Below are 24,139 nucleotides of genomic sequence, written 5' to 3'. Positions count from 1 at the left end.
GCCTGAGGTGCTTGCTGACTACTTTGTACCATTTAATTTGAAGTTCACTGCCGTCAGGTTCCCTCCATTTCCTCCAGATCCTACTACCCCCAGTCCCTCCTGTCTCTCGGCCAGCCACTAATTTGTTGCTATTTTTAAAAGGCCGTATTTCTCCTCATTCATTGCAGCTCTTTCTTCCCATTTGTCCATGTTTTGGCTGACAGGTGAGAATGAGGTGCCAACCAGGCGAAGCCTGCCACAGACCCTGTGACTGTTTAAAAAGGAGGGAAGAATTTGGAGGAGGGAGGCCGTAAAAAGCTCCTGGCTTATTTCTTCAGACTGAAGTGCATAACAAAGAGGGAAAGGTCCATAGCGTTTCAGAAGCCAGGGGAGAAGCCACAGAGGCTTGATGGGGCTACTGGGCTGCCAGTTGTCTATCCCTATCCTAGCTATTTTTATCCCACTGTTCCTTCAAGGTGCTCACAGTTCCCCTCTCCTCTGCTTTATCCTCACAGTGTCTCATGAGGTAGGTGAGGTTCAGAGAGAGTGATTGGTGCAAGATCATTCTGTGAGCTTCATGGCTGAGTGGGAATTTGCACCTGGGTCTCCCAGGTTCAATCCCAATGCCATGAAAGCACACAGGTACACACCACATCACCCCTAGATCCTATATGAGGGATTTGTCTTTCTCTCAGTAAAACTGATCCTTCACTTCCCTGAGAGCAACCTGCATACACAAGGCACATACTACTTCTTTATATATAAGTATTCTTCCATGTAGGAATTTGGTAGGATTTGAAATGCTTTTACGAATGTAGCAAATGCAAATGATGCCATATATCTCCTTTAAAAAAACAACTAAAATGTATAACTTTTTCTCTTTTTGACATACCTTACAATGCCCAAGCCAGTTCATGTTAACAATCAGGGTCTAACTATAATCTACATTTTCCTTGGGTTCTCCCTAGGTTTGCCCCAGGGCTTTTCAGGCACACGTGAGTTGCAAATCAAGGGTTGTCAGCTCCAGGTTGGGGAATTCCTGGAGATTTGGGGGGATAGATCCTGGGAAGGGTAGGATTTAGGAAGGGGAGGGGCATCAGGAGGGTATAATACCATAAAGTTCACCCTCTAAAGCAGCCATATTCTCCAGGGGAACTGATTTCCATCATCTAGAGAGCCGTTGTAATTCCGGGAGATCTTCAGGCTCCACCTGGAGGTTAGCAACCGTATCCAGCAAATTCCATGCTGAGAACTCAGCACTTGGGTGCATGCAGGCCTGACTGGGACTAGGACCACAGAGTGCAAAGAGAGGGAAGTGCAGCAGGCTGTAATGATTAAAGTGATAAGAGTAGAAACTGGGAGACCTGAGTTCAAATTCCCAAGCAGCTACACCTATCTGCAAACTAGTCTTGCATGCCAGAGGAAGGTTTTCAAAATCCTAGTTGCAATTTTTTGTCCATGTAGGAAAGCTACACTTTCATAACTTAACTGTAGGACTTACGAAGGACATCCAAGGTGGCTTGCATAAAATGAGGATTCACCGGTAGTACCCAGTGCTGCATGACAGCATTGAAAAGCATCTTGCCAAAATGGGCACATGACAGAGCACTCTCAGAGCTCTCACAGCTATGTGTAATACCTTATTTTTATTACAAAACCTGCACTTGTATCAACCCCGATCTAATGTTAAGAAAAAGGAATTCTTCGTGAAAGTATTTCCCCATTGAATTAGCTGTTTATTCTCTCCAGAGACCCGTCTTCAGATTTCACATGGCTTTTCTTTCAGATCTTTGTTGCTTTCTCCCACTCAGCCCCACCCAGCCCCCACCCTCAATCTGTCACTGTTCTACCGCAACTGTGTTTTGCAGGAAGTGATCAAATCAATCCTGCTGAGCGGGAGGATCGGTCCGGACATCCAGCTGGCCGAGTGCTATGGATTACGCCTAAAACATGTGAAATCTGATGAGATCCATTGGCTTCACCCAGACCTGACAGTCGGTGAAGTCCAGGAAAAGTATGAATGCCTGCACATTGAAGCCGAGTGGAGGTATGGAGCCTGCAACCCCCATGTGCAATGAGGGAACAGTATTTAACTGGCCTACCTTACAAGATAGTTGCTAGACTTACTGCATGCAAAGTGATTTCAGCAGTTGATGATAAACATGGTAAATAAATGCAAAGTGATTTTTTTAAATGATGGAGGGCACATTGTAAGATGGACAAGAAGCCCCTGGAGGTCAGATACAGCTTGCAAGCTTCTCACTGCTTTTCTCCAGCACTGTGTATATGCTGCAATTTGGCAAGAGTACAAAAGAAGAGCCCTGTTTATTTAGAAAAAGACAATGTTTCTAGCCCTCACAACTGCAAATATGCTTGAAAGCGTGGGAGCGCTGTCTACCAAAGTCTTTGGAGTCAGAGAGATAGCTGAATAAGATTTCCATTCATAGTGGGTGAGACTTCAGTGGCCTACAGCCTTCCATGTTTTTGTCCCAGGCTAATAGAAAGAAAGAAATTTGCAAAAGAGAAAAATGCAGATCATGCAAATAAGAGGAATTCTGTACATGTCACAGAATCTGGCTTTTCTTTGCACAGAATTTGCATAACACAGAGTTTGACAGTGTAATCCTAAACAGAGTTACTCCATTCTAAGCCGGTTGATTTCAGTGGGCTTAGGCTGGAGTAACTTTTCTTAGGATTGCACTCTGAATTTAGCTTGTATCTGACAAAGATGCATCTGATGAAGAGAGCTGTGGTTCTTGACAGTAAAGCTGGTTAGTCTTAGAGGTGCTACTGGACTCTTTACTACTCTGAATTTAGTTATAAATTTTAATTTTTTTAGGCCACAGTATCCAAGCTCTGCTTTCTCTCACCAGATTACTTACCAAATACCCATATTCCAGTTCAGTACGGGCATTGCACCCACAGAAAAACAAAAAGCCTAGAATCCTACCACCTTGCCATATTTATTGGCAGCTCTAGTCTAAAACTAAAAATGGTTTCCCACTCTAACACCTAATGTAAAATACATAGGGTTTCTTTAATCATAGGCATACTGGTCTGGAATGGTGCTGCCCTTCCCCACGGAGATCTGAGACCTATGGTGACTTCCAGTTTTGACTGGATGTTCAAGCTGTAGATCCCTCTATTCTCTGTGGAAGTTACCCTAAATAACTTCTCATGGTCTTTCAGGTACGACCTCCAGATTCGCTACCTCCCTGAAGACTATATGGAGCGCTTCCAAGAGGACCGGACAACGCTTCTGTACTTCTATCAGCAGGTTGGGGTCCCTGTGTTGATAGACTGCCCTCTCCACCAGCCTCAGATTCATCCCAACCAGATGCAGCTCTATTGACTTCTTTAGCTCTTTGCCCCCTTTCATATACAGTTAGGATGAGTCTTTTCTTTGGCTTGTACAGCAGCTCTTGTTCATTTCAATGAGGTTTAATTGGATTGTGCCCCTTGGGTCTTATCTGGCTGCTTCCTCTGACCTCCCCACCCCCCGCCCCGACACCACTGCTTTTCCAGTTACTTCCAAACTCAGAAAAGACTTCTTGCTTGTTTTCTCCTTTGTAACCATGACAACATGCAGTGGGGGCTTTGAGAAAAGGCCACACTCGGCGTTTAACATCAAACTGAACATCTGAAAGTCTGTTGCTTCCGACGGAGAAATATAGGTTTGAATCTGACCAGTGTTTCTCCTTGATTTTGCCTGAACACCCACCCACCCCCAACCTGCCACACTGCATGTAGTTTTGTCCATATGAGTTCTACAGTTCCTGGGATACCCTTGGGCTAATGTGGCACAGTGGTTAGAGCATCGAATCACCACTCTGCCATGGGAGCTTGGGTCAGTCACACACACTCAGCCTAACTTACCTCACATAGTTGTTGTGAGGACAAAATGGAGGAGAGGAAAATGATATAAGTCACTTCGGGTCCTCATTGGGGAGAAAAGGGGGGTATAAATGAAGTAAATAATTAAAATAATTATTCCCCCACCTTCAAGGAGCTCTGAGTGGTACACATTTTATCCTTACAACAAACCTGAGTGGTAGATTAGGCTGAGAGGATGGCTGGCCCAGAGTCACCCAGTGACCTTTCATGACAGTGCAGCTTTGAACTGAGCTTGATCTAGAGAAATAAGCCAAGGGAAATAAGCCCCTCATTCATGCCCCCCTTTTGCTGTAAAAAATTAGATCGCCCCATCCTTATCCCACTATATGAGCCACAAGCTTGGTCACCCCCATGATGTTTGCCCGAAGCCTGGCTTCTTGTCACAAGTCCAGACCTGCTCAGAAATTGGTCTCTAAAACAGCCAGACTTATATCTGGGGCCTTGACATTGCCAAATCTTTCCCATGCCCCTCTCCACAACTTTGAGTTTCAGTTCTTACTTCTCTTCTCTCCGCCCTCAAAAGGAAACTCAGAGCTAAGCTACAAGTGATGCCTGACACAGGTTGGACACTTGTCAGCTTCCCTCAAGTTCTGATGGGAAATGTAGGCATCCTGGTCTTGCAGCTGTAATGGAGAGCCAAGCTGTAAAACCAGGACGCCTACATTTCCCATCAAAACTTGAGGTAAGCTGACAAGTGTCCAACCTGTGTAAGGCATTACTTGTAGCTTGGCTCTCAGCCACTCTGAATTTTAGCAAGTGTCTGTATGCTGCGCAAAGGAGCACAGGCTGCATGCGGGCTGGAGCTGGCAGTGCAAAAACTGGAGCAGAGCTGCTGATGTGCTGAAGACATCCAGACTTCCTCTTGTCTGTGTACATTCAAAACTTTGCCTAGTCCGTGCCCACAGTTGCAGCTTTGTTTGTTTTGTGCAGGCATGGGGATAGTCGCTGGTCACATAACTTGCAATCCAAAAAGCCTCTAACGTGAATTTTAAAACGGGGAAAAGGTTCCAGTTCCTGTGATTACAAAACATGGAAGAACGTAGAAAATGCCTGAGGATGGCTCAGAACACATCAGATAATGGTTAATTTGGGGCAGCTCTTGTAGTCTCTCTTGCTCACTAACCTCTCTCCTCCATGTCACACCCGGGGAAGTGAGGAGCAGAACGATTTCCGTCTCTTTATATTTTTTGCTCTTTGCTTTTGACCTTTCAGCTCCGGAGCGAATACATGCAGCTTTACGCTAGTAAAGTGAGTGAGGGGATGGCCCTTCAGCTAGGCTGCTTGGAGCTCAGGTATGTACTCGCTGTGCGCCTGGTTGGATCCTGCACAAAGAGTTAGGAAAGCAATGGCCCATGCTCTTGCATAATAAACTTCCACTAAAGCCAAAGCGCAAAGCCAAAACTGGAACAAAAAGACTGGCAAAATGCAATATGGGCAAGAAGGAGGGTTTGGGCAAAGCCACACAAGCTATTAAGGGAGCCACAAGCCAAGCCAGCCTGGAGAAGCACAAGGATTTGACTCTGAAAACTGTTATTTTAAGATGCCTGTTTTTATGATCTATGTTTTTATGCTGGGCTGGGTTTTTTTTTGTAAGCTGCCTCAGGCAGGTCCCTGGAGAAGTGGCATACAAATGTTCTAAATAAATAAATGTTGCAATGCCCTCATAATCTGACAGGTTGGGTTTCCAGTGGGGCAGTTCTAGTTCTGCTAGTGCAACCAATGAAGCTCAGCCTGCTTCCCATCTGATTTCATCAGCTTTTCTGTTAGGGATCTAATCTGTTGCTGGGTGTGCAAATTCTTGAGCAAGAGCTGCTGGGGGTCGGGGTTAAGAATGGGAACAGGTATCTGAATAGGCATGTGGGTGGACATTCCATTCAGACCAGAGGATATCCTCTTATTATCCTCTGTGTCCTTATTTGGACAGAGATCTGAATGTGCATTCCATAGAAAACTATGGGTTATCTCTGTGTTAGGTGGAGCATGGCCCAGTGGTAGAGTTTCTGCTCTGCATATAGAAGGTTGCAGGCCTCATCCCTGCAATATCTAGCTAAAAAGGAACAGGTGATGGGAATTCTCTCTAAATGAGATAAATAACCTGAAGAGCCACCACCAGTCCTCTTTGACAAACAGGACAATACTTACCTTGATTGAACACTGGGCTGACTCAGTATAATGCAGCATTGTATGTACATGGGCATATAAATCTACATGCCAGTTAACACCTAATTTCCCAATGGAAAAAGTATGCAAAATACTCCAGGCATAAAACTGATGTTTCATTTGCAATGCTGTTTGCATTTAAATTGACAGATTATGAAGTGGTTGCAGGAGGAGGCGTTGCACTCAAAAGGGGTCCTTGAACAGCATAGGGCTTGCAGAGTTTATTCCTGCAGAAGGTGGTCCACTCCCCCACCCCTGCCAGGGCTTTGTCTCATATATTCCCTCACTTCAAGCATGAAGTATTCCAGGAGCAGCACTACTTGGGTTGCTTCACAGAATCGCATTTGAGGAGAGAACAATGGAGCTTTCAGAAATTTATGTCATATTGACTTGATTTACAAATACAGAAAGCAGAGCCACAGATGGAGGCAAAGGGAGGGCCAGAGAGAGAAAGAGATCTGCACCCTTAGATAGTTGTCTTTTAGCCAAGTCACTGCTTTGACTCTGCTACTCTTTCTGTTTGCCCCTGTAAGCAAATATTTTTGTCCTCTGCCTCCCACAGTGTGTCACTTTGGACTAAACCTGTAGTGAGAAACCTAATCAAAGACATCAATTTTATAACAATATGTTTTGTTTTTTTTGGTAGGAGGTTCTACAAGGACATGCCTCACAATGCCCTCGACAAGAAGTCCAACTTTGAATTCCTAGAGTATGTAGAAGAATGTTCTTATATTTACTTGCCATTTAATTTCTTTTCTTCTTGGGCTCTTTTTATCACATCTTAGGAGGGGAGTGTGAGAGAGACTCCTCTGACCTGGACATAGATGACATGCAGTGACTTCTAGAACATGTGCATGAAGTCCGTTTATCTGTCTCTATTATCTCATTGTTATCCTGCCTTTCTTCCAAGGCATTCAGAACAGCAAACAGAGTTCTTCCTTCCTTGATTTAGTCTTCACAGCAACCCTGTGGGGTAGGTTATGCTGAGAGAGTATCTGCTTGGCAAACAGAAGGTCCAAGGTTCAAGCCCTGGCATCTCCTGCTAAAAGGACCAGGCATTAGGTGATGTGAAAGACTTCTGTCTGAGACCCTGGAGAGTTGCTTTCAGTCTGAGTAGACAGTACTCAGTGGACTTTTTGTGGACATTGATTGATTTTGGCAAATTAGTTTTTGTCAGCTTTGGTTCCCCACTTGGGAACATGCACAATGGCAAACAGGCTGCCTTCATAAGGTGGTGCAAGGGTAAATAATTTTCATACAGATAAGTAAATGGATGATTGGTTGGATCCTGTGGAATATTAATACTAATGGAAGGGGAGGCAGTTTTCACTGATTGCTCCCCATCCCACCACAGACCTCCCACTGCCCCCACATGCTGTTCCTGGATATCCCCTGACCCCCAGGAGCAACAGTTTAGGGATCAGTTTGGGCTGCAGCAGGAGAAGACAAGCAAGGAAGTCCTGTTCCACTGGTAGAAACCCCATCCATCAGCAGAGACTGAGCTCAAGATGCAATTCATTACTTGTCACCGCCCTCTCCTCTAACCTTGTATGAATTGAAGTCCAAATTAGGCATCCATTTTTGTTTCATCAAGTTATTTCTGCCCAGTTAATGTCTAAAACGGGCTACTTCAAAAAAAAATCCCTTCTCTCCGGCCAGGGAACCAAGAAAGCTAAATTTGTGTGATTCCTAGCATCTTCAGGTGCTGCCTTATATGCCCATTACCTAATGTTATCCCTTATTCAGTGCCTGACATAAGACCTCCCTGCCCATTAAAGAAAAGATGGCAGCAGAAAATATTTGCATTGGGCAATATGGTTGAGAAAGTAGGAAGAATCCAATGCAAATTGTCCTTGGACTGTGTAGCGGGTTCCATTGAATGGAGGGTTCTGTCTTAGAATTTCATACCATCATCGTTTACCTATTGGCATCTCCGTTTAAAAGCATCTCAAGTAGCAGAGCTAAGACAGGTGCACTTCTGGCTCAGACTTTGGAAAGCCGCGGTAGTCAGAGTAAACCATGATGGAGATTGACTCAAGATGATGGCGTTTCATGTGTTTGCAGATAAGAACTTCCATTTTGCTTCACATTGCCTTAAACACACCGCTTTTCAGTTCCCACATTCATCTGCTAGTCATCTGAGTGATGTGCATGACATGAAGGCAAACCATGTGAATCTGTTTTCTTTTTCAGGAAGGAAGTGGGGCTGGATCTCTTCTTCCCAAGGCAAATGCAGGAGAACTTGAAGGTGAGGGATTTCCTTGCACTGAGGTATATGGAAAGACCACATGGAGTCTGTTAGTTTTAAGAAATCTGTTGGTCCACAGGACTCTGGCTATATTTGTAAGAAACTGGAGCCATTTTGGTGTAGTGGTTAAGAGTGGTTAAGAGCAACAGGACTCTAATCTGGAGGACTGGGTTTGATTCCCCACTCCTCCTCTGGAAGTGAACTGGGTGACCTTGGGTCAGTCACAGCTTTTTCAGAAAGCTGAAAGCTTTGTAAACCTTTTTGGGTAGGCATTAAGTTGTCCTGAAGAATGGTATATAAATCAAATATTATTATATTTGACTTTAGGTAGTTCTAGATTAACTTTATCAGGGGATTAGACAAATGGACAGGGGATAAGCCTGTTAATGGCTTACCCATGATACTCCCAAGGTCAGAGGCAGTGTACATCTGAACACCAGTTGCTGTGGGGGTGGGGGAGCAAATACACGAGGAGGTCTTTGCCTCTGCAGCCTGCTTATAGACTTTTTTTAAAAAAATAATTTTTATTGATAATACTTATTCTCCATACAATGATTATATAGAATTTGTACAATGTAAAATACAACTAACAAATTACAAAATTCCAAACTTTTAAAATTCCCAGTTTCAAAATTACAACATTCCAAAAATTTCAAACTGTCAGACTTTCATAATTAAAAAATTTCTGAGTTGATAACTAGTACATAACTATGAAAAAGTTTGCAAAGTGATGAAATACAGAAGTTTACAAATATTTTAAACATATTCTAAAACCTGAAAGATCTTTAGACCTGGATGAGAACTGTTACTTTCTAGATACTCAAAAACTGGAAACCACTTCTCCACAAAATTTGTACTATATGGAAAATGCTCTGCCTGATAAATCTTATCAGCCAATTTTTCAGAGATAAAATGATCCCAAATTTTTGTGAGCCAATTTTCAATTGTCGGGACTTGCTTAGACTTCCGTAAGGTTGCAATGACACTCTTTGCAGCAACCAATAGGGTTGCTATAAGGTCCCTGCGTATCAAAGGAATGTGGACCAGGTTTGTTTCCCATTGATCACGGAAAATGATTTCTGGTGACAATGGAATGGAATAGCTGTCATTATTTGGATTTCTTTAAGAACTTTCTTCCAAAATTCCTCTTAAGAATTGGCATTTCCACCAACAGTGAGAGAAATTATGCTTATAGACTTCCTGAATGGATTTGATTGGCCCCTGTGGGAAATGGGATACTGAACTAGGTGGACCACTGGTCTGATGCAACAGGGCTGTTCTTTGCTGGCTTGCCCTAGGAAGTGTCAAGGTAGAACTGTTTTGGGAATAACCCAACTGCTGGCCAGTCAGCATTGATCATTACCTGACTCTGAAGGAACTTGCATTATGTTTAAACACCAGGGTCAGTACGGGGACAGACACTCATACCTGTCAGCTCTTGCAATTAAATGCCACTGGGCATGCTTAAGTGCCATGGAGCATGCTCAGTAGCGACAGTGCCCTTGCGTTACCCACAACAGAAATTGATAGACAAACTTTTTTTTTTGTTGAACTGGTCAATTAGAACTGGCAAATCTGGTTTCTCTTTGAACCGGGGAGGGCGGAGAAGAGACGCACCAGCAGAACCTTTGTTGCACCTCCTTTGTTCATGCTGTCACAGTTGTGCTGAAATTACGTACATCTGTACACAACTTGGGGGGGGGGAGCTGTATGTCTTCTGATTGCCCCCATTAGGGGAGGGTTAGTAGTTCAGTATTTTTCATTACCCTCCCTGTTGTCTTTGCACAGCCCAAGCAATTCCGCAAGATGATTCAGCAGACATTCCAGCAGTATGCCCTTCTGCGGGAAGAAGAGTGCATTATGAAGTTCCTTGGGACCCTCTCCACTTTTGCCAACATCGACCAGGAAAGCTACCGCTGCGAGCTGATTGTGAGTATCTGGGAGCCTAGCTGGTTTAGAGTGCGCTGGAGTCTGCACGGGCTCTTATTCTAGTCTTCCTGACATGATTCGAAGTGAAGGCTTAGATCTTATAAATCACTACCAAGCTCAATGATCTTCACCTCTTCTGGGTATCCTCACAGAGCCTAACTGAGCAACACTCTAAGCCAGGCACCTCCAATCTTGTGGGTGCCACCACAAAATAACTGCCATGAGGTGCTGGGGCTGATCAGAAAATGTTGGGCGGGGGTGTGTGTGTGTGTGTTTGCAAACCAAGCCTGCTATGGTGGACACAGCTGCTTCTGTATGGGCAATGCACACAAAAGTGCTGCCTTCTGAGCTCCTCTGCTCCACTGAAATGTGGGAAAGTCAGGAGTGGCTGTTTACTTTGGTAAGAGATGCTGCAGAAGAAGAAAATGGCACTAGGAAACTCATTGGTGAGCGCCATGGTGCCCTTGGACGCCACGTTGTGGATCTCTGCCCTTGGCCTGCCATCTACTTCCCTAATGGTTTTCTCTCTCCCTTTTCAGCAAGGATGGAACATTACAGTAGATCTGGTGATTGGGCCTAAGGGCATCCGGCAGATGACCAGTAAGGAAGCCAAGGTAAACTGTTCAGATACATTCCTAAAGAACAGAATGTATTTATTTACTGTATTTATTTACCTTTCTCACTGAGACTCAAGAAGGATCACACAGTGTAAAATGCTGCAGTTAAATAGCATGGAACGTCTAATAAGCAATGTGAAAAGACTAAGATTATAAACATCAGGGATAATACAAGAAATGATATGTCAAGCAGTGCAGAAAACAGAACTGGAAAAGTAGAAAACAATGCTGTAAAAGTAGGATAACACATACAATAAACAGATACTATGTGCCCTGACCTGGATAGTCCAGGTGAGCCTGATCACGTCAGATCTCAGAAGCTAAACAGGGTCAGCCTTGGTTAGTAATTGGATGGGAGACCTCCAATGAAGACCAGAGTTGCAGAGGTAGGCAATGGCAAACCACCTCTGTTAGTCTCTTGCCATGAAAACCCCAACAGGGGTCGCTGTAAGTCAACTATGACTTGAGGGCACTCTCCACCACCACACATACCATATACAATGAGAGTTTTTGCATGATTTACTACATTTCAAGAGCTGTTGAGCTTGCTGGGTCGAAGGAAAACACTTTCCAAAGGGATATGTGTTGTTGCAGTTGATCTTGGACTGTGGAGACCTGAGTTCAAATTGTATGATCATGGGCCTGTCAATCTTGTGTGGATAAAATTGGAGCTCCTTGGAGGAAGAGCCAAATAAAAGCATGATAGATAATTTGTGGAAGCTTTGGCAAGGCACAAGAAAGCATAAATGCTGGAGTTTCAAAAATTGGGAGATCTCATTCAGGACACACTGACGCTGTCATTCGTAGTTCTTGCACAGTACCCCAAAGTCCTGTGGGAAACCACAAGCTGATCACTGCATGCAACATTTTTTGTTATTCATCACTGTCTATCCATTGCAGCCCACATGCCTGGCTGAGTTCAAACAGATAAAATCCATAAAATGTTCTGCTGTGGAGGAAGGCAGAGCCCTGCTGCAGCTCGGACTTACTGGGAACCCCCAGGTAAGATGGAAATGCTACTTACTAGACAGAGCTCTGTCTCTATCCAATGTACAACCTGGTGTTTCTTACTCCTTGGGTGGAAGGGGAAGGTGTAAACCTAACAAGCACCAGGGTGGGGTTGAGTGTTTTTCCTACAATAGTCAGTTGATTGGGGGGGAAATCCCCAGTTGATTGATCTCCTGCTTTATAGCCAATTAAAGAATCCGTTAATTAAGGGGAAAGACTGTAGGTCATTAGCAGAAGTGTTTTGCATGCAAAAGGTCCCAGATTGACACCTGAGCAACTCCAACTAAAGGATCTCTAACAGAAGAGCTGTAGAAATTATCCTTCATTTTTTTCTTTTCTATTGTGTAACCAAAACGCAACAGGTATGCTCTTACCTTTAAGCCTTAATAATGTAAAATTTGCCTCAAGGGATTGATCAGTTAAAGATTTAGCTGAGTAATGTCATTGTGCTTAAACAAACCAGTGAAAGTTTGGAACCCTCACTGTTATAATTCTAATCCCACCTCTCCATTATAAATAACCATCTAAATAACTGACAGTAATGAAGTAAGGACAGATAAAAGGTTAAAAGAATAAAAAATCAGAACTATACAGCAGCAACAGCTTAAAAATCATAAAACAGCAGGCAATGGATAAAATTGCCATCAGTAAGATCATAAGATTAGCTCTGTGTCAGAACCCATAAAAGCCTTTTTAAATGAACAGGAAAGAGAAAAACATGAAAGGAAACTGAAATTTTCCTCTGAGGCCACAAGTGCTAGAAACTTGTCCTCAAATGTCCTCCTGAATGAGAAAGTTTTAAGCAGCTTCCGGAAGGCCAAAGTTAAGGGGGCCAAAGTTAAGGGGAAAGGCATTCCAAAATGTGGGTGCCACCACTGAAAAGCCCTGCCTTGCGTGTTTGCCAATTTAATTTAATTTTAATTTAATTTAATTTAGTTTTAATTTATTATATTTATATTCCGCCCTCCCCGCTTTCGCAGGCTCAGGGCGGATAACAAATACAAACATCACCCAACCATTAAAAACATTTAAAAGCATTAAATAATACATTAAAAACATTTAAAAGCATTAAATATTACAGTTCATACTGCATACTGCCAAGTCTGCTCCCAGCTCTCTCATCATAGGCATGTAGAGCCAAGTACCAGCAGATGACCTTAGCTTATGGGCAAGTCCTCATGGATGGATGCAGGCAGTACCCTGGTCCTGAGTAATTTACTGGTGCAGCTTGCATAACACACGACTGTAGTAATATGGTCACAGCAGCAGTGGCCACCTGGAACCCTCACTGCCATATTTTGGTTCCATTGAAGTTTATGTCCCCAGGAGAAGAGGGGAGTGCACATCTACTCTGCTGGGTTCTTCATCTGGAATAAAATGTGCATAATTATTAGGGACACTGTTATTTGTTTTTTCAATTGAATGCAGTTTAGAACAATAAAGTATCTAGTCCTTGAGGTTTTCTGCAAGTCTGAGATGTCTTACATCTTCACTTACAGGGCTGATAAGGATAAGCAGTGTGTTTGCTTTGGATGATGTTTTTCTAGGCTTGGGCCATGGCTACAAAACCAAGGGGCTTATCAAGCACCAGTTTGGACTGAGGGGGCATGCCTGGTGTACTGCCCATGGGCTACAGGCACAGACTTGATCTTTGGGATATAACCCATATGCTCTCATTCTGAAAAATCACACATTTTTATGTCTGGCAGTCCCTGACGATCAAGACATACTCCCTTGCGGAGGCAGAGAACATGGCCAACTTGATAGACGGTTACTGCAGGTTGCAGGGGGGCTTGGAGAACAGGTCTCTCATCATCCGGCCCAACAGAGGTGAGCAGCCTTCAGTGTTTATTTATATCCCACTCCCCACCCCCCACCCCCCACCAGCTGTTCACAATGCAGGGAAAAGTACAACAGAAACAAACAAAGAAGGAGGGGGAGGTTTCTGAGCACTAACGCAGCAGAACAAATTAGGGTTGGAAATTCTTGAGTAGATTTCTTCTATTTCTGCCTGCACTCCAAAATTCATGTTTATATGCTCTAGATCTGTTTTTTTTAAAACAAAAACAAAAAAACCAATGTGCCCAGTTAATGGATGCCATTGGTTTTAGGAATTTTAGAAAAACAGGTTGTTGAGAATTGGATTTTGGCATTACATAACGTAGTTTCAAAAAACTAATTGACAAGGTTTAAGGTACAGCAAAGGCTCCCCCACACTGAATTTTCAAACTGAGATTAGGGGAGAAAAATAAAATTCAAACATTTAAAATCCAGCCAAATTGTTGAAATCTTGTTTCATTATGTTTTAGCTTTAGGGAACTATAGGCAACCATCTAGGACAGCAATTTTTATAGGCAAAGGTTCATTTGTAGCAGTGGTTAATAGGAGTCTACTAACAGCCTTGCATGTGTGTATCTGCTGTTGAATCAGAGGCAGGGAGAAGAAGGGGGCGGCGGGAAAAGTTAGTCAGAAAATAGGCAGGGGCTCCTGTGAGAATGAGATGGAATGAATGTGCTGCAACTGCAGAAGCCACCTGAGAATGGCATTGCAATTTAAGTGCTCTTCTGACGTGCTTTTTCTTCCTCCTCTGCAGAGAATGAGAAGAGGGTCAGCCTGCCCCAAGTCCCAATCCAGTAAGTCAAATGGATGTAGTCCAGATCCATTCTGTGTTTGCACCTGGCCAGAGTAGAGTCCTGGGGGCAGAAAAGTAGGAAAACAGTCCTTCCCCTGGCTACAAAACCACCTTCCCGGATGAACTCAGCTAAGAACAAGTGCTTTGATTTCCTGGCCACCGCACATGGTGGAAGACAGGTTGGGCCTCTCAAGGACCATAAGCCACAGTAACCATGTGAAACCTCCAGGTTCCAAAGTGATAAACCCCTGGGGTCCAGGTGCTGGTGGCAAGCAAGAGGGGATGGCTGTGGCCTTCAATCCTTATTTGAATTTTGTGGAGGCATCCGGGTGGCCAGTGGTGGAAACAGGGTACTGGGCTAATCTTGGTTCTGATGCAGTGAGGTAGTTCTTACGTTCTTAAATGCCCCAGGTCTGATCAAATAGCCTGTTTCAGCATTCTCCTATAGGGAAAACCTCTGGAGAAACACACGCACACACATCTAAGGGGGAAAGCTGCCATGTTTTGCAGCAGTCTGTCAACACAAAAGAGATTACCAGCTGTTCTTTTTGCACTGGTTGGAATTAGGGGGTAGGGGAGGAGATCGGTAGATCCATATATGTATTCCTGTTCCTCTTTCTTCCCTCAGGCACATAGAAGACAGAAGATCTACGCTGACAGAGAGCATCAGTGTAGGTGAGTTGGAGGTCTTCCCTTCTGCTGTCTGGTCAATGGAATCTAGATAGACAATACTTGAAATAAATTCCAAACTGGAGAGAGCTTTGGTCTGTCTTAGTAACTGGACTGGTGAGATGATACATAGCCATTTTCGCCTGTGGTTTGCGTACACACTTCTGATGTCCCCTTAATGTCTCTGGTCAAAGAGGTATTTTTAAGAGCAATGAAATCCTGCAAACCCTGTTTGACCAGAGGCAATAACAGCGCAGAAAAATGAGCACATGTACCATTTTTAGCTCTCTGGGAAACAAAACCCTGTCTTCAGTAAATGTTAGTCCCACAGAGAGAGTGACGTAATTACTTTTGTAGGCCCTTTGGGGAGGGGGCTGTAGCTCAGCAAGAGAGCTCCTGCTTTGCCTGCAGAAGGCCCCTGATTCAGTTCAGCCCCTGGCATCTCTAGGTAATGGCAGTAAGTTCAAGGAAGGACATTTCTCTGCCTAAGATCCTGGACAGCTACTGCCAGTCAGAGGAGGCAATACTGAGCTCAGTGGACCAATGATCTGACTCGGTATAAGTAAATGGCCAATGGGTGATTGGATGTTGGATCCTACCCCTATCCTACCATTCCATTGAGCAACGTTTGAAGCCTTCCTTCAGTCTAGGGAGACTTCCTCCAACTTGCACCTACAGGACATGGACCAGTCTTTCTTATGACAATCTGTGGGGCACTAGGCACATGGATGGCACCAGATAAATAAATAAATGTTTAAAGACTGTGTTAAACTAAAGCTCTTGCTTTGTTGGAGAAGTCATGGCTCCATGAAACCCCACAGCAAAGGCCCCTCTCTCCAACATCTACAAAATTTTTGCACGGAGCAAGTCTCCATCTCTCTTCCATAATGTGGCTAAACAACAAGAGGATCTGGCATAGGAAGTGTTTATGGCAGTCCGTTTCTATTATCTTTGCTTGCCTTTCAGAAACAGTGTTAGTCTCCTGCCTCCTTCTCCCCACCCCCAGCCCCAAGTTTATATTAGACGAGAAAGACAAGGAGCGGTCAAAGAAGAAGAAAAATCACAAGCCGGGCCTTGGTTTCATTTGGCAAGGCGACCTAAGAGTTAGCAACTGGCAGGCCTGTGGGCAGACTTAGCCCACTGACCTCTTCCACATGCATTGCCAATCTAAGAGGTAAAAGGGTACATGGATGAGAATCGCCTGTCTCAGGAATATGGCAGTCTGTTCTGAAGGGCACGTTGGCCTGCCGTATCCCATTCCCGGGACAGAGTTAGCATAGTTGCTGACCAGCATATTAAAACTTCCCAGTTGGTTAAATTATTCAACTCTACAATCAGTGCAAACACAGAATAGATGTCCAAGAGAATTCTGAAGATCCCCCTGACAAAGCTGAGGTGAAACACGTAGCGGTTATATAACATTTAATAATTTTTTGTTTGCACCAATTTCTGTTCCTTCTTCGTTTTGACTTGACTTGGTGCGGCCCCCCCTTCTTCTCCAGAAATTATTCAAGTGCCGCAACTCAGGACCTTATTTCTAAAACTCCCCATCCAGAAAGGAACAACAGAATATTCCACAGGCTAGGATTGCCTTGAGTTGCGTGAACGAGTGATTCAGATGCATATTAAGCCCAGTTTTTCATTGGTGAAGGATAGCAGTATATGTATTTGGAGCTGAAAGCTGGAGAGGAATGTAAGCTGCAGTAGTGTAAATGATGCTTAATATGAGGCAAAGTATAGACGGAAGACTGTTCCTTGCGAAAGGCAATTGAAAGGGTGCTTTCCCTCCCTAGATTCAGATATTTATGCTGAGATTCCAGATGAAGCATCCCGGCCCAAATCTGGAGGTAGGTGCAGTCCCCTTTTAATATAACCCTGCACCTCCGCGGTATCATTATAAACAGATGTGATGCCAGAGATACACTATTAGGATTGTCCATTTTTTTAAAAAGCTGCTTAGAAGCCTCAAGCTGCTTCTTTGAAGACTGAGGAGGAGATTTCTGACTTTGGGATGGTATTATTGAACCCCTTCCTCCTCTGCCTCTCCAGGAATTTAAAATGCCCCACCCAAGCGGTGGGGAAAAATACAGCGACAAGTGCCTGTATCTGCCTTATCCTCTGCTCAGGGCTAACTGCAGCTTTGAAGAGATACTGAAGAGATCTGTTAATATTGGGCCGGCCAGCCAGGCTCTGTCTCAGCCTGGCCTATCCTACCTCACAGGGTTATGAAGATGGAGGCAGGGAGACATGTATGCTGCCCTGACTTCTTTGCAAGAAGGGTAGCATAAAATATCCAGCAAATCTGTAGAATTTATAGTGTGTAAATGTGCAGAATTATAAATTTGCTGAATTTATTATTTTTCGTACTGTTGGTTAGTGTCTATTTGTATGTTATACACATTTGCTGAAAATTCAAAAAAATTAAAAACATATTCAGCAAGTGGCAACAGAAAATGACTTTTGACTATGAGTGAGGGAATGGTTCCAAGATTTTACAACTAAAAAGCTAGTGCAGAAAAATACGTAGAATCTATTTTTAGGCTCAGAAGAAGGCCAAAAATGCCATGCCTGCAACAGTGGCCCCACTGGCCTTTTTTTCTTGTGCAGCAATGCAGTACGTGATTTCTCAGGAAGATGTGGTTCTGGGCCGGATCCTGGGAGAAGGCTTCTTTGGAGAGGTCTACGAAGGAATTTACACTAATGAGGTGAGTTCGGAGCGGACAGCTCCCAGTCCCAAACAATTCTGGTACGGGGGAGGGGTTGGAAGTTGTAAATGGAGGTGTGGATTCATCCACTAAGCCACCACGGAAGAACAGCTAGTAAATAGATTTTAAATCTAGACCTTCCATCTTCGTGTCCTCCTTATTTGGTGGGCGAGGACTATCCTTTGCATGTGGAAACCCTACTGCCTCAGGACTGGCGTGCTTGACCAGTGAGCCAAACTGCTGCCCCATAGGGTTATTTCATGTCAGAGTGGGAGGCTTAGACCTGTCTCTTCCCACTGGACAAAAAATGCTAAGAGCTCCATGAAGAAGATTCTCAGCCTCTGGTCCGGTTTGGCTCTCTAGTCTCTACTGAGCTAGATGTACAAAAGATGTGATGTGATAAGTAGCTTCAGAGATTTTTATGAAAAGAAATCTCTGCAGCCAAAGGCTCCAGGAAGGCTTTTGCCCAAGTATGGAACCCCTTTTTACTTTCATCCAGCTCGTACTGTGCAAAGCTCTTCACTCAATATGCTCAGCTGATTTCTACTAATACTGAAGATGCCTAGGAAAGATGGTGGTTGTCTGCTGATGGATAGGAGATTGCTACCGCCCCCCACCCCACGCAACTGTCCTCCCTGAGGCAATGGTTTCAGGTTGTGTCGCTATAGAGCCAGCCCTGGTTAAGCTTCGAAGAGGCTAAAAGGGCCAATAAACACAGAAGCAGTTAATTAGCAGTCCTGAATAAAAACATCTTCAGCTGCCTCCAGTCGCTCTTCCTTGGGGATACTGTTCCATCGTCATGGGACTGCCACCAAAAAGGCCCTTTCTTGTGTACCCACCAATTGAGCTGATGGGACTGTCAGAAGGGCCTCTTCCTGTGTTCTTAATTCCTGGGCAGGAACATATGAGAAGGACGGTTCCTCAGATGCCCCGGTCTCGAGCCATTTAGGCTTTGAAGGCCAGAACCAACACCTTCAAATTGTGCTTGGGGGTGGATTAGTAGCCAGTGTAATTGCTGTAATATTGGGGTCACATGCTCCCAGTAGCTAGCCCCAACCACCCGTCTAGCTGCAGCATTCTTCACTAGCTGCAGCTTGTGAATGCTCTTCAAGGATAGCCCCAAGTAGAACACATTGCAGTAGTCCATTCTAGATGTAACAAAGGCATAGATCACTGTGGCTAGGTCTGATTGATCCAGGATCAGGCACAGCTGGTGCACCAACAAAAACTGGACAAAAGGTTCAAAGCTTGCCTTACCCCTGCACTAATTAAGAGGACTCAGTCAAACACAAAAATTAGTTGAGGGGAACCTCTAATCCATATGTCATCTTAGATGTAGGAGTAATAATGCAAACTTATTTTGCAGGGCTGAAATAATAGTGAAACCCATGTATACAAAGCTTGGAGCTCTTAAACTGTGCTTGGTACATCCAAGTATTAATAGGGAGGCAATCCTGGGTCTGGAACATTTCTTGGTGCAAAAGAGGCCAAGTGAAATGATAATCTCCTGGAACTTGCTACTGCAAGAATTGGTGGTGATTTCTGGCTAAATGGGATTGAACAGATTCGGAGAAGACAAGGTTTATGAGGGTTATTAGCCATGATAGCTAAAGCAGTACATTTCTGAAGACCAGTTGCAAAAGTGGGAGAGTGTTGTGGCCTTCCTGGAAGCAGCTGGTTGGCCACTGTGGACCATAGGGTGGCTGGCCTAAATGGCACTTTAGTTTGAACCTGCTCCACCAGCCAAACTAAGGATTTCTCATCTCCATGCGTTCTGCGAAATAGGGCTGGATTTAACAAAGACCAACAAAATGTGTGGCATCTCCCACTTAGCATCAGTTGACTACATCTTTTTGGGTCTGCTTGTTATTCCAGAGCGGGGAGCGAATGGGCGTGGCTGTGAAGACCTGCAAGAAGGACTGCACTGCAGAAAACAAGGAGAAGTTCATGAGTGAAGCTAGTACGTAGGTGCCCTTCTGAAACTGTGGAATGAAATTAGTGCACCCTACCCCACATGAGGCCCAAATAAGATCTCCCTGTGAGATGTTATAGAATGCTTTGGTGGTAGAGAGTGCCTTCAAATCTTAGGTGACTTATGGCGACCCCTAGTGGGGCCACCACGGCAAGAGACTAACGAGGTGGTTTGCCATTGCCTGGCTCTGCAATCCTGGTCTTCTTTGCAGGTCTCCCATCCAATTACTAACCAAGGCTGACCCTGCTTAGCTTCCAAGATCTGATGAGATCAGGCTTGCCTGGGCTATCCAAATCAGGGAATAGAAAGCTAAAAGAATGCTATAGTAGGAAAATTACAGCCTAGGGTCCAGATCATGAAAAGAGTAAACACACTCTTCCTCCAAAACTGCTGTTCCAATCTGAGTTATTTCTCCCAGCTGCTACTTGGTCTCTAGGACTTGCACATACAAGTGCATTCAAGCACATGAACACTAACAGGGCAGTCCTAAGCGGAGTTAACACCCTTCTAAGTCAATTGAAGTCAATGCAGAGAGTTGCAGAGGAAGGCAATGGCAAACCATCTCTGTTAGCCTCTTGCCATGAAAACCCCATCAGGGGTTACCATAAATCAGCCATGACTCTCCACCACCACTTTAGCCAGGAGAGAAGTGGAAGACCTCCTATTGTACAGAAATGAATGCAACATATTTCAGACAAAACAGAGGCTTTGTCAATGTATATGATGAATAATTAAAGGAGGGCCTTGGGCAGTGACCATTGGTTGAGGACTACAGGTGTTACACAAGCATGTCCTTTACAAAAGCATGTCCATCTGCAAAAAGTTGGAAGGTATAAATCATTAATTAGGAATGTGCAGATTTTCCCTGTTCTGTTCTTTTATTATTCCAGCAATTAGCTCTGTGCTGCATTTCACTCCTCCCTTAATTCTGCTGTAGCTGGGAGAATTTCTAAAATTAACCCTGGAAACTCAACATGTGCCTGCTGCCACACTTCTCTGCTCTTTCAGTTAATTTGCATATTTTTCCCTTTCTGCGTTATTATGTACTTGTGTGAACTGACAAAATACAAAAAAAAAATCTTGATATAGTCATGTGTAGGATAACATCAAGATGCTTACATGCTGTCCTGTTCAAATGCACGGGACTGCATATGTGCATCTTGATGCTGTCCTACACACGATCACGTTAAGATGGATAAAACAATACCCCCCAAAAGCATCATATCTAGTCCTGCATACAGTCACATTGAGATTGCTTTTTTGACAATAGAGATATGCCTATCAGCACAGATGGACGGAAGGGAAAAAAAAGAAGCAGCATATCCTATATCCTGTTCAAAACTGGGAAATTTAAAAATGTAATAATGGAAGTTCCCTAATGCTCTTCAGAAACAAGACCTAATAATTTGGAATTCCAAAGTGCAGGGAGCAGGTCAGATGAGGAGAGCATCCCTGGCCTAAAAAATGCAATGGAAAGGTGTGGGTGTTGGCATGCTCATACGAGTGGGCCAGGGGGCATGGGGCACGAGACCTTATGAGCTACATTTTCTCTAGAAAGGGGAACTTTCTGAAATTAAGTGTGTTCTCCCAGTGCTGATGAAGAAGATGGACCACCCACATATTGTGAAGCTCATTGGGATCACTGAAGAGGATCCAACATGGATTGTGATGGAGCTGTATCCTTACGGAGAGGTGAGGTGCACAGCTTTCATCGTGTGCATGGGTGACAGAATATGCTAGAATGGAGAGGGGAGCCAGAGCTTAGTGAGAACACCTGTTAGCCGGGTGGGGGGAAAAGGGGTGCCTGAACAGAATTGGGTACCTGCTTTCTCCCCTCCTGTAACAGCTGATCAGTGCTATTACATCTGACAGAGCCAATAATGTGTTTGGCAAGATGCAGGGCAAGAGCCCCATATGTGAGCCCCAGATGCTTCCCTTTCTACAACAGCCTTTTTCTTTTCTGAAATGGCAGGTTTCCGCACAGAAACTTTGGGGTTTTTTTCCCTCCATGTGGATTTCTCCTGCTTGATCACGTTAACTGGCTGCTAAATCTAATCTGCATTATTAACAGTGCGATCCTATTCAGTCTAAATCCACCAAAGTCAATGGGCATAGAACAGAATAATTCTTCATAGGACTGCACTGCCGCTTATATTGTGTTTGTTTGCAGTTTTGATCTGCAGTTCAATGAAAGCACTGACAATCCTGTTACAGATCCAGTAAACCCAGTAAATCAGATGCTGCCTATCACTGCCTTGTGCAGGTTGTCTTACTTCTGTTATTTGGATTTTCAAACCACTAGTTATCTTTTTGGCAGCCAGAGAACAGAGGGGGAGGGAGCTGCCTTGGATTTGAGGTTCAGCAGGGAGAAGAATTTGGAATCTGAGCCATCCCTGACTTGAGCTTTTCTCTCCCCACTGTAGCTGGGACACTACCTTGAGCAGAACAAGGCTTCCCTGAAAGTACTCACCCTCATCCTGTACACCTTGCAGGTTGGCAAGGCCATGGCTTACCTGGAGGCCATCAACTGTGTGCATAGGTACAAGAATGACTTGGCTATAGCAGGGATTTATGGGGTACAGGGTTTCCAGAGTTGCAGACAGTTCCAAAAAAGTCCACAGAAGACTCCCCTATAAATGTCTCTGCACAATCCTGGTGCTCCCAGAGTTATAGACACTCCCACAAAGGCAGTATCCTTTAGAGACCCTGCTCTGTGTGATGGAAAAAGATTTGGGGATATCAGGAAATGTGCTGGTGGTGCTTGGGAAACTGAGACAGTTGTATATGTATAGCCCTTTGCAAGTCCAATGTCTGGGATTAGAAGACAGGATGAATGTTTTTTCCAGCATCGTGCACTAACAAAGCAGTGGGAAATCCACCCAAACCACCCACTATCCCAACACATTCCACAGCCCCAACAATAGCCCCACTTCCCAGCATTACACTGAGGGTGGACCAAATGGGTGCAACACCACCGGAGCACAAAGGGAGCCTGTGTGATTGTGATTACATAAATCTAAACCCTCAGTATGGATGGATGTTGACCTAGGCAGTGGGCAACCGTGCTCAGATACCCCTTCTGCCACTCACCCCCCCCCCCCCCCCGCGCTCTTGTCCCTTGTGCCAAGGGAGGATGTGACCGGCTTGATTTGTTATCTGCAGGGATATTGCTGTCAGAAACGTACTGGTAGCTTCGCCCGAATGTGTCAAGTTGGGAGATTTTGGCCTCTCCCGATACATTGAGGATGATGAGTACTACAAAGGTAAGAAAGGGTCTGGTGAGATGGGGGATGGAGCTACATGTGAACACAGTATATGAGGAAAGTTCCCAGCTCAGTACCTGAAGTCTTTTATTCAAAGGATCCTAGCAGATAGCCTGGGAACAACTTCCTTTAGTGATCCTGGAGAACCAGTGTCAGTCAGAGTAAACCCTATTCAGTTAGATGGTTTGATTCACATATTCTTATGTGTTAAATGCTCTTGTGCAACTCAGATATATTTTGCAACCTGGTCTGGAAATGTAAAAATTTCCAGTTTGGTATCATGTAGAGCCAGTTTGGTGTAGTGGTTAAGAGCGGCAGGACTCTAATCTGGAGAACCGGGTTTGATTCCCCACTCCTCTGCTTGAAGCCAGCTGGGTGACCTTGGGTCAGTCACAGCTTCTCAGAGCTCTCTCAGCCCCACTCACCTCACAGGGTGATTGTTGTGGGGATAATAATAATACACTTTGTGAACCGCTCTGAGCGGGCGTTAAGTTGTCCTGAAGGGTGGTATATAAATCGAATGTTATTCTTATAATAATAATTATTATTTAGTACATTTTGTTATCCTACCCTTCCTCCAAGGAACTCAGTGTGGGGCATGTGGTGCTCCCAGTCTCCATTTTCCCTTCACAAAACCTTGGAAGGTGGATTAGGTTAAAAGATAGGCTGTTTCCGCACATCCTTAAATGGACAACTCACTCACTGAACGCTGGCAGCTTTTCCCCTTGATTTCAGACATCTTCGTTTTCAAAATGATTGCAGGATGTTTGGCTTCCATTTTTACAACACCTGAAAAAAGGAAGCCAAACAGCCTGCAACTGTTTTGAAAACGGAGACGTCTGGAGTCAAGGGGAAACACAGCCAGAATTCGGTGAGTGGGCTGTCCCTTTAAGGATGTGGGGAAGCCATAGTTGATCTGCAGTAAAACAGCAAGATTTGAATCCCGTGGCACCTTAAAGACAAACAAGCTTTTGAAAGTCAGAGCTCCCTTCATCAAATACTTTTGTTCTAGCAGACTAAAACCAAGACCAGCCAGTGAGTTTCACAGTGAACAGGAATTGGA

General features: G+C 44.3%; 1 protein-coding gene across 4 annotated transcripts in view; it reads left to right on the top strand.

The window, feature by feature from the left end:
* The window catches only part of PTK2B (protein tyrosine kinase 2 beta), a 117,681-nt gene that overhangs the window by 71,220 nt on the left and 22,322 nt on the right, over positions 1–24,139 (top strand). For 3 of the 4 annotated variants that reach the window (XM_054988715.1, XM_054988697.1, XM_054988706.1), the window contains exons 3-19: positions 1,848–2,026; positions 3,169–3,256; positions 5,086–5,165; positions 6,680–6,742; positions 8,227–8,281; positions 10,070–10,210; positions 10,750–10,824; positions 11,728–11,829; positions 13,545–13,665; positions 14,429–14,468; positions 15,096–15,142; positions 16,930–16,983; positions 17,744–17,841; positions 19,717–19,801; positions 21,405–21,505; positions 22,237–22,352; positions 22,976–23,076. In XM_054988715.1, the coding sequence (XP_054844690.1) occupies positions 1,848–2,026; positions 3,169–3,256; positions 5,086–5,165; positions 6,680–6,742; positions 8,227–8,281; positions 10,070–10,210; positions 10,750–10,824; positions 11,728–11,829; positions 13,545–13,665; positions 14,429–14,468; positions 15,096–15,142; positions 16,930–16,983; positions 17,744–17,841; positions 19,717–19,801; positions 21,405–21,505; positions 22,237–22,352; positions 22,976–23,076 (1,546 nt within the window). The remainder of the gene's footprint in view (positions 1–1,847; positions 2,027–3,168; positions 3,257–5,085; positions 5,166–6,679; positions 6,743–8,226; positions 8,282–10,069; positions 10,211–10,749; positions 10,825–11,727; positions 11,830–13,544; positions 13,666–14,428; positions 14,469–15,095; positions 15,143–16,929; positions 16,984–17,743; positions 17,842–19,716; positions 19,802–21,404; positions 21,506–22,236; positions 22,353–22,975; positions 23,077–24,139) is intronic. The other variant, XM_054988723.1, reaches the window with a different exon arrangement.

Source organism: Eublepharis macularius, chromosome 1, assembly GCF_028583425.1.
Source record: "Eublepharis macularius isolate TG4126 chromosome 1, MPM_Emac_v1.0, whole genome shotgun sequence".
Classification (NCBI taxonomy): domain Eukaryota; kingdom Metazoa; phylum Chordata; class Lepidosauria; order Squamata; family Eublepharidae; genus Eublepharis; species Eublepharis macularius.
Note: the sequence above shows the minus strand (reverse complement) of the source record. Positions and strands in the feature narration are given on the sequence as shown.